This window comes from Kogia breviceps, chromosome X, assembly GCF_026419965.1.
Source record: "Kogia breviceps isolate mKogBre1 chromosome X, mKogBre1 haplotype 1, whole genome shotgun sequence".
Classification (NCBI taxonomy): Eukaryota; Metazoa; Chordata; class Mammalia; order Artiodactyla; family Physeteridae; genus Kogia; species Kogia breviceps.
Genome location: NC_081330.1, coordinates 106614405 through 106630863, shown reverse-complemented (window position 1 = coordinate 106630863; position 16459 = coordinate 106614405). Strand labels below are relative to the sequence as shown.

Here is a 16459-nt window from a genome sequence, read left to right as displayed (position 1 = left end):
CATTGCATACATTTCCTTAATACTGAAATTTGTTTATACCTGAGAATCTCAAACTATCTTGAAAGGCAGAAAAAGGGAGAGTCTTTTTATTTAAATTTAGCAGTAAAACTACCAGTGCACCACATGGTGGAGTCAAACATCCACAAATCTATGTGGCCAATATGTGACAGGAAATCTGAGCACAGATTTAAGATGGCCAAATATGGTAACGCCATTCACTTTGTCCTGCTTCTCGGTGATGTATTAAAACAAGTGCTCGATTTTTGAAAAGGGAAAGCTAAGCCCATTAATCTTTTAATTAGCAATTAACTAATTAATTAACTCTTCTGCAAATTTACAGAAACACATTGGGTATAAATTTTCATTTATACATAGGCTTAAATTTACCCCCCTTATATATACTTAGAAAAACATCCTTTGACGGTATTCTTAGTAGGTTCTTCGTCTGACACACTGTGCTTAAGTGCTTACTTCACAGACAACCCCTTTATCCTCTACTTGTTTCTTCCAAAGGAGATTCAAACTGAGCTTCAGGAAAGCCAGTCCTTGAAGTAAATCTGAGGACTTGATAACTCTGTTCTAGAAAACAATTCACTTTGCTGTCATCTTAAAATAAAACCTTGGAGAAGAATGTTTCAATAGCTTTTGGGTGGCTTGCATTTTCCAATATTATATATTACCATTTGGGGAATTCGAAGTCAAGAATCATCTTGAAAATGCAGGTGCAACCAGAAATGCAGGGAAAATGGATTTGAGCTTGTTAGTACTCTAAAATCTCTTTTTTCAAGTAGATTTGAAATTTCTTAATCTACTTGTGTGCTGTTATCTGCAAGTATTTTGAATTGCTATTAATATTTTTAATATAGTTTTTATTTGGGATACCAAACAAAAATCTTTATATGTTATTAAAAACTAGTATGTTATATTCATGTTTATGGAATCATATATTTATATCTAAATAAAAAAACCACTCAGTGTCAACAATCTTTTAAACTAAACAATATTTTTTTCCTAAAAGTTCCCATTTTTTCCCTAAGACAATAAGAGCTTCTGCCAATCGCAAATTTGCTACTCATAGTTTCATTCTACCAGCTTGAAAAAGTAACTGTATATATTTTACAGTATAAATAACTGAGTTTAATATTTATACTGTTCAAATTTTTCCTTAATTACATTCAGCAAGTTATGAGCAGTCTTTAATCAAACATTCCTCCAAATTCATGTCACTAAATATTAAAAAATAAGCGGTTCTACTCTGCCTTTAGTTTATAATCATGTCGTTCTCAATTCAGTAAAACTTTCCCATTCCTACCATGCATTTTCTAAAGCCTACCTAAAAAACTGTGTATGTGACTCAAATCGGAACAGACTTCAAAACAGATTAATGCTAGAGAACTTGACTACGCTATGTTAGTTTCAAGAAATGTGTAGACCGGGGAGGTTACATACTGCCCTGGTGAAAAGACTATCATGAGGATTTTATCATCAGAAACTTCCCCAAACTTCACTTTCTTCACCTCCTATGACAAATGGTCAATGAGAAACCCCATCCATCACTCTAGACTTTTGCAGCCTATCAAAGCTATCTGCACTCTGTCCTATATTCTCAAGGACGTTCTTGGTCAAACTTAGACAATATGGAAAACTAAACCACGCTATTGTGTACACTGATGCTTTGCGCACCAAGTTAACTGTGATTCACTGCACTGTAAAGGCACAATAACCATAACTTATAAATCCAGTATTTTACCCCCAAATTTATTTTGAAGTGAAAACATTCAGGTATCTCCAGCAATTAGTGGGGAGAGGGTCTTGGGGATGGACTGATAATCTTCTGATGCTCCCCGCATTGTATCATATCGGTCTGAGTTATCCTTGGGTATTGGGTTCATACTATGTACATAAGATGTGAAAAGTAGCTATCTATAGTTACTGTAGATATAGTAGCTATCTGATAGTACCTGACTATCAGAAAATCCTAAAGACATTTAAATAATAATTCTTATGATATTTTACACACATGTAAATGTTATTTAAAAATAGAAATACAGCATTACTTCCCAAGGTGAAAGTTAATTTAGATATAGAGTAAATTTACTTGGTATAAAGTTGACTTAGATTTATTTTCATTCCTATTTTAACTCTCATTCTAGAAAAATTTGTTTAACACATTTCATAATTCAGATTGAACAGTGTTGAATGTAGAGGTATGTGAGTAAATATGAGTATAGGCATATCAGTATTAGTAATAAAATGTAAATTTGTATCTCTAATTTCTTGTTATCAACTACTTGCAACACATTAAATGTAGAATATAGGTCATATGAATTCTAATTCCAAGATAAAGATGAGCTGATAATAAAATATTTGATGCTGCATTTTTAATACTACCACCAAAAATATTTTCTTTACAATTGACATTCCTACGGTTTCCCTCTAGCTCAAGTATAGTTTGAAAATATTGATAAACAGCAGACTTCAGTGTGATACTGCCCTGGTCTTTAAAGTGTCTCTATTTCAAATTCCTCCATTATGTACGTTCAAAAATAAATCTTAGAGTACTAATATAGAGATCTTTTTTCCCCTTACCTCCAAATAGTCCAATCAGCTGATCAAATAACCCTTTGTACAACTAGATGAATAAATTTTAAGTTAGAAAGTTACTGATGTCTTGTTCAAATAATAAAAACAAAAGAAAAGCAGCTCATTCCAGGTTCTACTTGCCTGGGCTTCCTGAGGCATTTGAGCTGCGTCCACTTTGTCCGCAATATAAGCTGACAACTGCTTGTCAATGGATGAGAGGGACTCCTGAATTAAGTGTAAGGATTTTTCAATCTCCTGGGCAGACTGGATGCTCTGTTCAAGCAACTTTTGCCTCCTCACGGCCTAAACAAAGAAGAAACACGAATGAATCAGTTCAATATTTACTGGTGATAGTTTTTTCTGCAATCCTTCTGCAAAGCAAATGAAGATTCTAGATTCTACCCCCATCACCTTTTTATAAGATAGATTTCGCAGCTTCCTGCCACTCATTCAGCTCTACTTATAAAAATGAAAATCAGAATAAGAAAAAAGAGTTAGCACACAGAACTGCAGGATCAGGAATCTCTGCAGGACAAAAGCACAGTATTATGTACATCAAGGAAAGAGGCTGGGAAAAACATTAGTGAAATCATCTCCGTCACTGCAATCTGTTGTTCTCAGGCCGAATGTTCCTCCTGATCTCATTATATAGTTCAAGAGATTTGGTTTACTTAGAATAGGGTCATCGTCATCACAATCCAATTCAAGACAGATAATCCACTTCTACCAGTGAGACACATATACAATCTGTTCAGAATCAGCTCCTTTTCAAAAACAGAATTTTAGATAACCATTTAGTTAAGGATTTATTTTAAATACATTTCAACCAGTTATGCATGGTCTTTTATTTTGCCTCTACTTTCTTTCACAATTTGGATTATGGAAATTGCTTGTGCAATTGGATTTGTGTTACTGCTGAAGTAGAACAAATAATAAGTAACCCTAATATAGCTGCAATTAATCTTGATTGTTACTATAAGCATGATTAGGATAATTTAACACTTTTTAAGTATAAATAGCATGCTGAACAGATTGCAGAGTCTCCCTTCAAGGATCGGTTCACCTTTAAAAGAGTAGTCATAAAAGGAATGGGACAGACAACTTATTGAGAATGCCTTAAGTTATGCATCATAATCAAGGACTTTTCCTCATTATACAATGTGTAGGCATGATTATCTGGTACAAAAGAACTATCCTTCCCACAGACCATGATTAGGGTTTTAAAAAGAATCCTGCTTTTCATATTGCATAAAGAATATTAGATATTATATTAAGAATATAAATGTTGGCTCTTAAATTTAAAAGATAGTGCAGATGTCAATGTCCTTTAATGAAGCCAGCTTGGAACACAGCGTTACTCAAGTGAGAACAAGGCTAAAAGCATGTGGACCAAAGGAAAAGGAGCTGGAAGACCTGTGATGCTGCAGAAGCAAGGAAGGTATTCTCAGTATTTCTACCTACACCATAAACCTTCAGGATTCTGCCCTAGGCTTTTCTTTCTTCTCATTCTATCCATACCCCTAGCTACAATTACACCTCATATGCTCACAACTCTCAACTCTGCATCTCCAGTCCAGATTTCCCCCTTTGACCTCTACACTTGCATATATATTGTCATACTTGACAATTCCATTTGGGTGTCCCACAGCCATCAAAACAACAACTGAACCAAATATGGACCCACTGTCCCACCTCCCCAACTTGCTTTTTCTCTTTCTAGGTATCTTTTTCCCTATCTCAGTGATTTACAGTTATGGCCTTTATTAGCCATAATTTTGGATATTTCCTCTTCTTCTATCATATCCGTCACCATTTTGCAATTAAGGAGTCCATCGATCACCAATCCTTTCTTCTACCTCCTAATATTTCTTGATGCCATCATTTTCTCCCTCTCTCCACCACCACCATTACTCTACTTGAGGTCATTAGCATCTCTTGCCTCAAACATGGTACAGGACTCTTGGCTGGAATCCTGCCCCGCCACCACTCATCTACAAAGAAGCTACAGTATGTTCTTCCTAAAATAACATAATAATTTTCTGCTTTAATCTTCCAGTGATTCCTTATTTTCCTTAGGATAAACGCCATACTCAATATGGCTCTAAGTCCTTCCACAGTCCCTGTGGTGTCTTCTACTACTTGCTGGTGCTTTAGAGAAATTTATTTTTCATTTCGCAGCATACATTACGTTCCTCTTTACACTTGGTGTTAAGCATGCTGTTCCATTTTCCTAAAACAAACCCATGCCCAACTTCCTTTTATTGGCTAATTTACATTTATCCTTTGAGTCTTACCTTGGAAATGTGGACATCTCCCTCTCCAGGTGGCTGTCCCTGAAACCCTGTGTTCTCTCTTGCCCTTTTATTTCTGTCTCAGTATGTATCACACCATACTGTAATTTCCAATTGCCTAACTATGTGCCAGGCATCAGCGTGCTCTCAGGTTTTCTTTTCAAATTACTCAATAGACTCAGGCCTAACACTGAAAAATTGACCCTTGGCCCTAAGGCAAAAAAGGGATCCTTTTTAGTGGGCTGGGATTTTGAGAGACATTTGACTTCTCCAAAGTCTGGAGTGGGAATTTTCCCAAAAATTATAGATTCTTGCCTGTTCTGTTTCAATTTACAAAGAAAACTTCAGGCTCTTAGATGAGAAAAATTACCTAGGAGTTTTAAAAATGCTATTCATTAATACTTCTAGGAAATAAAGAAAGAAGAACAGATGTCAGATGACTGATTTTACAAAAATATCATAATACGGTTTATGATCATCTTTTAGTAAATGATACACTTATTTATTTTACTTATCTTTTTGTTTATAAGTACATGTCAATGAGAGCTGGATATGTCAAATGTTTTGATCTCCAGCATTGTTCTGTTTTCTTTTCCCCAAGTAGTGAAACATTTTAGCCAATGTTAAAATTAAACCTCATTTCTTTGAGTGATTTTTGTAGTAGATGAACTAAAAAAACAAAAACAAAAGAGAAAAAACCCTATGTCCCAAATTCTGATGCATATAAAAGAAAACAACTATACATCCTTGAAATTTCTGCTTGGGGGATAGCATTAATTGCCACTTTGAATGCTGCTACCTTGCCCACGGTAAAACAATAAGGATTAACTATTTTCTCACGGACAGTGGCTGGGGGTGGAAGTCCTATAAGAGATGTGCTAAAACCAAATCCAACTCCCCTGGCTCTTCAGGAACTTACATGGAGACCCAAGAGGCCACTAATCTGCATTATTTACAGCCACACTGCACTGCACTGACTGTCCTGATCCACAAGTTCTATTATCTGGAATTTGAAGTTCAATGGGCCAGGCACTTAATGCAACTACTTCCTTTCAGTTTTTCTTTGTCATCCAAGAAGAGGTTGTAATTGGTCAAGTACCAAGTAATAAGAACACTCAATTTGTGCCATTTACAGCAACATGGAGGTACCCAGAGATTATCATACTCAGTGAAGTAAACCAGAAAGAGAAAGACAAATATCATATGATATCACTTATACGTGGAACCTAAATATGACACAGATGAACTTATTTATGAAACAGAAACAGAATCACAGACATAGAAAACAAACTTTTGGTAACCAAAGGGGAAAAGGGGTGGGGAAGGGATAAATTAGGAGCTTGGGATTAGCAGATATGAACTACTATATGTAAAACAGATAAACAACAAGGTCCTACTGTATAGCACAGGGAATTATATTCAACATCCTGTGATAAACCATAATGGAAAAGAATATGAAAAATAATATATGTGTGTATATATATATATATATATGTATAACTGAATCACTTTGCTGTACAGCAGAAACTAACACAACACTGTAAATCAACTATACTTCAATTAAAAAAAAAAGAATACTCAATTTGACTGAATTACGTTGCTGGGTTTGAGACCACTTTTGATTAGCTGTTTCCTCCTGTCCTGACTCTAACTTATGAGCTATTCTGAAGCTCCACTATTATGGTCATGAACACCACTTTGGACTGTTATTTTAGAATTCTTGCGATAGTCTTCAACTGTAAACAATAAGTACTAAGTTTCTCTCATTCTAAGAGATGCAACTAAGACTTATCTCAAAAGGGTTTACAAAAGAGGTAGAAAACTGGCCTTTCCATCATTACTCCACCAGTCTCACTTACTCTAAACCTCTCTGAAAATTTAGGAGAGAATCATAGTCACAGTGAATCCGTGGCCCAGGGAGACAGTGTGATGGTTTCTTCTGTTCACTCCCCAAGGAGGTATAAACAGTGGTACTTCAACCCTTCTGCCCAAAGCAAATGAGAGGCACTCCAAGAACATCATTTATAGAGTCTGGGATTATGAAGTAGATAGGATGACTTCTAATTACCAACTTGGACTCTGCTTATGCAGCTGAATGCTTTATTTGCTTTCTATGACTACTGAGGGCTTAAAAGAGGATCTGAAATGATGGCATAGTAAAGAGAAGAGGCATCTTGTACTTCCCAATGCTTGGTGTGGCAAAAACATTTCCGTAGGTCAACTGGACACTGAAGGAGGCAGCTATGTTTGAGCTGTCTAACAGGAGCACTGCATATGGAGCAAGAGTACTCCAGGATAAAGATGCTTGAAGACATTACAGAGCATGTTTTTCTTGTTAAAAAAAATGGGAAAACAGAAGAGCTTCTGTAAGACCTCTTAAGAGCCCACACCTGCACCCCAAAGAAAGCAAATGTTTGTGTCCTTATTACATATAATACATGAACACCATAAAAGGCTACTTAAGAGGAGACATTTGCTCACTTTCCTTCATTCCTACTTCTCAGGCCAATGTAGAATAGTGTCACCCAGGTGGGGTAAGGGAAGATGCTGGAAACTGATCATTCTTCCCTACCAGTGCAGTTCACTTGGGCATGGTTTAAGCTTAAACTGGAAACATTAAACTGAATATGAGATTGAAATTTTAAGCTGAACTAAACTTAATTTAACCTTTTTCGTGTCACAGACCAGAAAGGAATGGAATCTACTCAGGATGCCAGTAAGAAAGACAAATAAACCATCTACTTGAAGCAAAACCATTTCATGTTTGTGTCCTATCTGGTTCAAACTATGCAGCAAACTACTGACACAGTCCATAAATTCAGCACTTGATAAACTGAGGTAGATGCAGAGGAAAAAGACGACTATGAGGAACAGCGAGAATGTGGTTTGGTGCAAGACAGGAAATGGCTTATGGAAGGCATGAAGACACAGATAATGAAGGGCCTAGGAACTACATTTGAAACACTGAGAATTATAGTAGAACAGCATGATTAGAAGACTTAAAATAGATATATGTCAATGTCTTTGTCTTATACAAAAACCAGCAAATTACACATGTTTTATATCCATCTACTGATGTTCCATGTGTGGACTATTGCTACTATCAAATGCAACACTTGGCTTACTAACAGATAATTTCAGTGAACAATTAAAATTTCTGAAGCATAATTTGAAGGTCTTTAAGGAAGGAGGCCATGAAAATGTCAGAAATTATTTTGAAACCTAGGAATGTTCTATTTGCTTCAGAAACCGGTTCTCCCGACTTCTAGTTGTTCAGAACTGGCAGGAGAACATCCTCAAAGAAGCTGAAATGTAAGGAACACCCTGGGCCTCACCGTAGACTTGGACTTCTTTGGGGTTGATGAGAGATGAGCATTCCATTTCTCAAGATTCTGTATGGTAGAAGAAAAATAATAGATCTCCACAAAGTTGCATATAACATTTCTGCATGGTTAGGGGTGCTTTTAGCAGGCTGAGAAAATACTTTTCAAGAAGAATCAAGCTAATATTTTGAAAAGGGAATTAAATGGAGATTAAAAGAAAAGGAGAGGGAGAAGATAATTTACAGCAGGGAGGAGAATTTACAACTGCACACAGTCCCAGCAACCATCAAAAGCTTCACTTTGTTGCTTTTTCTTGTTTTCAAGTTAGTACGTCCTACTTTTTCCTAAAGAAACAAGGGCCTACACAGTGCTCCTTGGACAAGAAAGACCAAATAAATAAAAACTGTTGCTTTAACCCACTTTAGGTTTAACTCATAGGCGTTCTGGTGCAATTGCTTTTTTGTGGCATAGCTGTTAATGGGCTTAACATTAACATGTAGGCTATAAATAATTACATAGATGTGCCCATGTGTTTGTATACAGAGTCTTTACATATAAAAAATATTACATTATTTACAAGGGCTTTCTAGATTTATTTTTGTTAATGTCACTTGGTTTAACCCCACTGGTCAGGAAAACCCCCAAACCATGTGCATGGAGCTCCCTATAATTTCCTTTACAGGAAAAGATTATAAACGTTAAAACCACTGGTGTCACGGTTAATTGGAACGTCATCTATTTTAGGTCTTTGCAAGTCACCAAAGTTCTTCTGTGACCTCTGAGGGAAGCATACTTGAAAGTAATGTTTAGGAATCACTTTATCAATGGAACTTGACATCAGAGAGCCATGACTTTCAAGTCAAGCACTGATAGAATGGTCAATGAGCTGTACAGTAATATATCTAAGACATTTCTGGATTTTTGCTGCACCCATTCATCTTCATGGGTAGACAAATGAAATTGGTCTTCTGCCCTGACAGGAGCAAACTGATGTATTATTTCAGCTTCAAAAAGAAAGTGATGGAAGTATAATAGAGTAAATCTAGCAGGAATCTACATAGTTCATCTAACCGCAGTCTTTTCAAGGTAACTTCAGAAGCCTCCCTGGTCAGTAAAGCTTCAGTAAACCAAGTGGTCAGTAAACCAATGCCAAGGTGCTCTCTGATTGTACATGTGCTCATAATACTGCTCTAGACTTTAGGCAATTAATTTATAGATACTGTAAATAATTAAAATATCATAGAAAATTTATCCTGATACAGAATGAGACAGAATCAGAGCCTAGGGATAAGCTGGGTCACGATTAAGACCACAAGTTTAAGTAACATAAAGAGCAAGGGTCCCCAACCCCCGGGCTGCAGACCCACGGCCTGTTAGGAACCAGGCTGCAGAGCAGGAGGTGAGCAGTGGGTGAGCGAGCAAAGCTTCATCTGCCGCTCTCCATCGCTCACATTACTGCCTGAACCATACCCGCGCCTCTGCCCCGGAAAACCTGTCTTCCACGAAACTGGTCCCTGGTGCCAAAAACGATGGGGACCGCTACCATAGAGTGTATATAAGAGTAAAAATCCAAATTTTGCAGTAAAATCAAGTTGTAGAATGAAGCAATGAGTGGCAATCAAAAACAAAGGTAGAAATGTAGCCACTGAAAAACTTAGTTGATTTCTGGCAATTGCTTCTGTTGTCCCAGAAAGCTACAAATGCAGCAACTCTCCCCTAATGCACGTATAGGTAGGGGGAGGCAAGGTGTCCCAATTAGAAAAACTGTAGGTCGTGCTTCCAAGCTGAGGTGGGGAGGTAATTACACCAATGCTGAAGGCCTCTAGTGAGGGAGAGCCTACTGAGACCAACTGCAGATAGACTGGCAGTTGTATCAACTTGTTATTGTCATGTAAATGAACTGGCAACTTGGTATTCCTCAGATAAGGGCTGTGATTTCCCTCGGACAGAGTCCGGTGACAGCAACCTCAGAGTGGAAGACCTCCTGGGGTTAGTCAAACTCTTCACTCAGGAATTCAGACTTTCAGAATAAAGCCTGCACACAGTGTTTCTGGTCTCCGGGACTTCACATGATGTGTGGGAAGTACATCCTTCACAGCCCCGTTTACAGAGCAGCTAAGGACGGCTACAAGGTTTGGCTAGAGGAAAACAGTTTTCAGTCTTCAGGCAGTAGTCTCAAATATAGCCTCAATAACCAGAAATGATGCTTTCCTGATGTACATTAGTGATCTCTGCTGGATCTCTTTTACAGTGATGTAGGCCCATCACAGTCTGAAGCCAGTGTTCAGCTTCCCCTGAAATAAAATGCTCCAGACTCTGTTGACCTCTAAGGTCAATCACCAGTAGGGTTAAATTATACTCAGATTGGTGCCAACTAGATGTGGTATCTGAGAAACTGGAAAAATACCTCTCTCTCCTGGGATGTCTGGGATGACTGATCCTTTTTCATCCTTGCCATATGCATGAAGATTAACAATACTTATTGATCACAAATACTTCAGATGATTGCCGTGGTTCTGGAGAAGTCAAAGTGCAAGACAAGAGTGTGTTTATGGCTTCCTGCCACACTACTTACCCACACTTTACTAAAAAATACCTCAGGTATAGCTCAGTAAATAGCTGCACTATTGTTTCTGAAGATTATTACAAGGCTTGCAAATCTTTTGTTCTTCAAGTAGATGAGACAGAAAAGGATACAGATTTGTAGCAAGGAACTCCTGCCAGGGTCTTTGGCTCTGATATGATTCATTTGGCTGGGATGCAGGAACAAGACGTAAAAAACAGCTGCTTTTGCTTTTACTTGCCAAGTATGCTGTAAACTTATTGAGCAGTAGCCTGGGAGTGCAGAAAGAAGACTCATGTGCACTGACATAGGCATGGGGAACAGATAAATACTGGCAAAGTGGTCTATTACACTTAATTCCTTGTTAGAGACCAGGGTTGTCTGTCACTGAATGCTCTCGTGAGATGTTAAGCTGGATGAAATAGACATAAACTGTTTCCAACTTCCTCCTGTATCTCCTCCCCTCAGTGGTATCTTCTCATCATCTGTAGGTGAAATCCATTGTGCTGCGGTTGTTTGGAGTGGGAGAGGATCAACCAGCTCTCAGTTGGTAGGCCCTCACTTGTAGGGTTGCTGCATTTCTCCTAAATCAGATACAGCTGAAAATTAAGTTACAGCCAATGGTTACCACAGCCATGCAGAATGGCTTAGTGTCTTTCAAACTGGTCCCACAGGGAATGTCTGTTCCATCTAAAATGTGGTCCAGGAGGGAAAAAGAGGTAGCATACTGGGGAATACAGCAATGCCCTTTATATGCCATCAAAAGTTTGGCATGATTTCCTAGAAAGTGCTCATTCTACTCCAGCAGAGAACTGTGGCCTTGAAGGAGAACCAGTGTTATCCCTGCTTGGTTTAATTGTTTAGGAGTTGAAAATGAGCTTCACCTCTGGAAAAAAGAGATCACTCAGCTCTAAAGAGCAGGGGATGGATGTAATAAAGTTAATGGTCCACTCTGGGAATGATTCTGAGACATAGGGCACATCAGCAAAGCGGACTGCCTTAAAACAATTCATGCTCAGTTAAAGGTCAAGGCCAGAGTTCCAAACCTGAAAAAATCATCAGAACCTAGAGGAACTTTTCAAACTACAGTTCTTAGGCTCAATCAAATTCTACTAAATTAGACATTCAAAGGGAGTCAGAAGGGAATAACATATAGACTAAAGTTCCTGTAACCCTTCCATCTGTGTGATTTTGATGACTAGCCAGATTTGAGAAGCATTATCAAGAGTGAAGTTTGAAAGAAAAGTTGCCTTAAATAAGAATTAAATAATAACAGAGAAATGCAATTAATTGGGCTCCCAACAAAGAAGAGGAAAGGACAAAGTACCACTGAATTGGCCACTTCTCATTGCAGATAAGAAAACTATATGAAGTTGTTAAGGCAGAGGCAATAAAGCACTTCTTGAATTTTATTTGATACTTTCAATGGAAACTCCTTAATGAATATGCATATTCTATGACTTAAAAAAAACTTTGATGAATTTGAAAAATATCTGTATTCCTCATTCCATACATGGATGGCTCTAAGATACTAAAATGCAAAGAAAAGTTTACTGTTTCTTCTCCCATTTCTTTCTTTTAAAAAAATGAAAGTAATTTTTACTAGCACCAAGCAATTTTAATGACAATTTGCCTAAATATTAAAGAACAGTTTTGATCATTCAACCCTAAGAATATATGTAGCTTGACAAGAAAATCGGTTTAAAAAGAATCTAGAGTGGAAAAGATGGACAAGACAGATGAATATTACCTTGAGAAACATATTTTATGTTACAGGAATTAAACATTAGTTGTAAGCTATGACGGACAGAAGTAAAAGTTATAGACAAGTCTAACTTCAAAAGTCTCACTTTAAGAAAGAGAAAAACTCCAAGAATTTTTATGAAAATGTACACAGATAACAAATTTAAAAGAAAATTTTGTTATTGAAAAATTCATTTCTAAAAGGCTACTTTACTAATCTATACTACTAATTTAATAACTGCAAGTGATTAGTCTTTAGGTCTTAGTATCAGATGTTTTTCATTTATATAGTAACTTTCCCTTTTGCTATTCTAACTTTAGAGGTAGGAGTTCAACCACTAAATTATAAGAAATGTGAAGACAAGCAACTCCTAAAAAAATATTCGTATTCGGGAGACCTTCAAGATGGTGCAAGAGTAACACGTGAAGATCACCGTCCTTCCCACAGATACATGAGAAATACATCTACACGTGAAACAACTCCTGCAGAATACCTACTGAACGCGCTGGCAGAAAACCTCAGACCTCCAAAACGGCAAGAAACTCCCCAAGTACCTGGGTAGAGCAAAAGAAAAAAGGAAAAACAGAGACAAAAGAATAGGGACGGGACGTGCACCAGTGGGAGGGAGCTGTGAAGGAGGAAAGATTTCCACACCCTAGGAAACCCCTTCGCAGGCGTAGACTGCGGGTGGCGGAGGGGGAAGCCTCGGGGCCGCAGAGGAGAGCGCAGCAACAGGGTGCGGAGGGCAAAGCAGAGAGATTCCCGCACAGAAGATCGGTGCCAACCAGCACTCACCAGCCTGAGAGGCTTGTCTGCTCATTCACAAGGGCGGGCGGGGCCTGGAAGCTGAGGCTCGGGCTTCGGTCAGATTGCAGGGAGGGGACTGGGGTTGGCGGCACGAACAAAGCTGGAAGGGGGCTAGTGCGCCAACGAACAAAGCTGGAAGGGGGCTAGTGCGCCACAGCTAGCTGGGATGGAGTCCAGGAAAAGGTCTGGAGCTGCCGAAGGGAAAAAGACTTTTTCTTGCTACTTTGTTTCCTGGTGCGCCAGGAGAGGAGATTAAGAGCGCTGCTTAAAGGAGCTCGAGAGACGGTGCGAGCCGCGGCTAACAGCACGGACCCCAGAGACGGGTATGAGACGCTAAGGCTGCTAATGCACCACCAAGAAGCCTGTGTGCGAGCACAGGTCACTCTGCACACCTCCCCTCCCGGGAGCCTGTGCAGCCCGCCACTGCCAGGGTCCCGTGATCCAGGGACAGCTTCTCTGGGAGAACGCATGGCGCACCTCAAGCAGGTGCAACGTCACTCCAGCCTCTGTCACGGCAGGCTTGCCCTGCATTCCACACCCCTCTCTCCCCCTGTCCTGAGTGAGCCAGAGTCCCCGAATCACCTGCTCCTTTAACCCCGTCCTGTCTGAGCGAAGAACAGACGCCCTTCCATGAGCGACACACAGAGGGGGGCCAAATCCAAAGCTGAACCCCAGCAGCTGTGTGAACAAAGAAGAGAAAGGGAAATCTCTCCCAGCAGCCTCAAGAGCAGCGGATTAAATTTCCACAATCCACTTGATGTACCCTGCATCTGTGAAATACCTGAATAGACAACAAATCATCCCAAATTGAGGAAGTGGATTTTGGGAGCAAAGATATATATATTTTATCCCTTTTTCTCTTTTTGTGAGTGTGTATGTATATGCTTCTGTGTGTGATTTTGTCTGCAGAGTTTGCTTTTACCATTTGTCCTAGGGTTCTGTCTTTCTGGTTTTTTTTTTTTTTTTTTTTTTTGGTGGTACGCAGGCCTCTCACTGTTGTGGCCTCTCGCGTTGTGGAGCAAAGGCTCCGGACGCGCAGGCTCACTGGCCATGGCTTATGGGCCCAGCTGCTCCGCGGCACGTGGGATCTTCCTGGACCAGGACACGAACCCGCGTCCCTGCATCGGCAGGCAGACTCTCAACCACTGTGCCACCAGGGAAGCCCTTTTTCTACTTCTTAAAATTTTTCACTTATTTTTTATTTTAACAACTGTTTTATTTTATTTTATTTATTTCTATTTTTTTCTCCCTTTTGTTCTGAGCCGTGTGGATGAAAGGCTCTTAGTGCTCCAGGCAGGCATCAGGGCTGTGCCTCTGAGGTGGGAGTGCCAAGTTCAGGACACTGGTCCCCAAGAGACCGCCCAGCTCCACATAATATAAATGGGCGAAAATCTCCCAGAGATCTATATCTCAACACCAAGACCCAACTTCACTCAACGACCAGCAAGCTACAGTACTGGACACCCTATGCCAAACAACTAGCAAGTCAGGAACAAAACCCCATGCAATAGTAGAGAGGCTGCCTAAAATCATAATAAGGCCACAGATACCCCAAAACATACCACCAGATGCGGTCCTGCCCACCAGAAAGACAAGATCCAGATTCATCCACCACAACACAGGCACTAGTTCCCACCAACAGGAAGCCCACACAACCCACTGAACCAACCTTACCACTGGGGACAGACACCAAAAACAACAGAAACTACGAATCTGCAGCCTGCAAAATGCAGACCCCAAACAAAGTAAGTTAAGCAAAATGAGAAGACAGAAAAACACACAGCAGAGGAAGGAACAAGGCAAAAACCCAGCAGAACTAACAAATGAAGAGGGAATAGGCAGTCTACCTGATAAAGAATTCAGAATAATGATAGTAAAGATGATCCAAAATCTTGGAAATAGAATAAATACAAGAAACGTTTAACAAGGAGCTAGAAGAACTAAAGAGCAAACAAACAATGATGAACAACACAATAAATGAAATTAAAAATTCTCTAGAAGGGACCAATAGCAGAATAACTGAGGCAGAAGAACAGATATGTGACCCGGAAGATAAAATAGTGGAAATAACTACTGCAGAGCAGAATAAAGGAGAAAGAATGAAAAGAATAGAAGACAATCTCAGAGACCTCTGGAACACATTACAAGCACCAACATTCGAATTATAGGGGTCCCAGAAGAAGAAGATAAAAAGAAAGGGACTGCAAAAATATTTGAAGAGATTATAGTTCACAACTTTCCTAATATGGGAAAGGAAAAAGTTAATCAACTCCAGGAAACACGGAGAGTCCCATACAGGATAAATCCAAGGAGAAACATGCCAAGCCACATATTAATCAAACTATCAAAAGTTGAATACAAAGAAAAATATTAAAAGCAGCAAGTGAAAAATAACACACAAGGAAATCCCCATAATGTTAGCAGCTGATCTTTCAGCAGAAACTCTGCAAGCCAGAAGGGAGTGGCAGGACATATTTAAAGTGATGAAGGAGAAAAACTTACAACCAAGATTACTCTATCCAGCAAGGATCTCGTTCAGATTTGATGGAGAAATTAAAAACTTTACAGACAAGCAAAAGCTAAGAGAATTCGGCACCACCAAAGCAGCTTTACAGCAAATGCTAAAGGAACTTCTCTAGGCGGGAAACACAAAACAAGGAAAAGACCTACAATAACAAACCCAAAACAATGAAGAAAATGGTAATAGGAATATACAAATCGATAATTTCCTTAAATGTAAATGGATTAAATGTTCCCACCAAAAGACATAGACTGGCTGAATGGATATAAAAACAAGACCCCTATATATGCTGTTGACCAGAGACCGACTTCACACCTAGGGACACATACAGTCTGAAAGTGAGGGGATAGAAAAAGATATTCCATGCAAATGGAAATCAAAAGAAAGCTGGAGTTGCAATTCTCATATCAGACAAAACAGACTTTAAAATAAAGACTATTACAAGAAACAAAGAAGGACACTATGAAATGATCAAGGGATCAATCCAAGAAGAAAATATAACAATTGTAAATATTTATGCACCCAACATAGGAGCGCCTCAATACGTAAGGCAAATAATAACAGCCAAGAAAGGGGAAATTGACAGTAACACAATCATAGTAGGGGACTTTAACACCCCACTTTCAC

General features: G+C 39.0%; 1 protein-coding gene across 17 annotated transcripts in view; it reads right to left on the bottom strand.

The window, feature by feature from the left end:
• DMD (dystrophin) overlaps positions 1-16459 on the bottom strand; it is a 2551447-nt gene that overhangs the window by 1314702 nt on the left and 1220286 nt on the right. For all 17 annotated transcript variants that reach the window (XM_067023689.1, XM_067023685.1, XM_067023692.1 and 14 more), the window contains one exon: positions 2725-2886. In XM_067023689.1, the coding sequence (XP_066879790.1) occupies positions 2725-2886 (162 nt within the window). The remainder of the gene's footprint in view (positions 1-2724; positions 2887-16459) is intronic.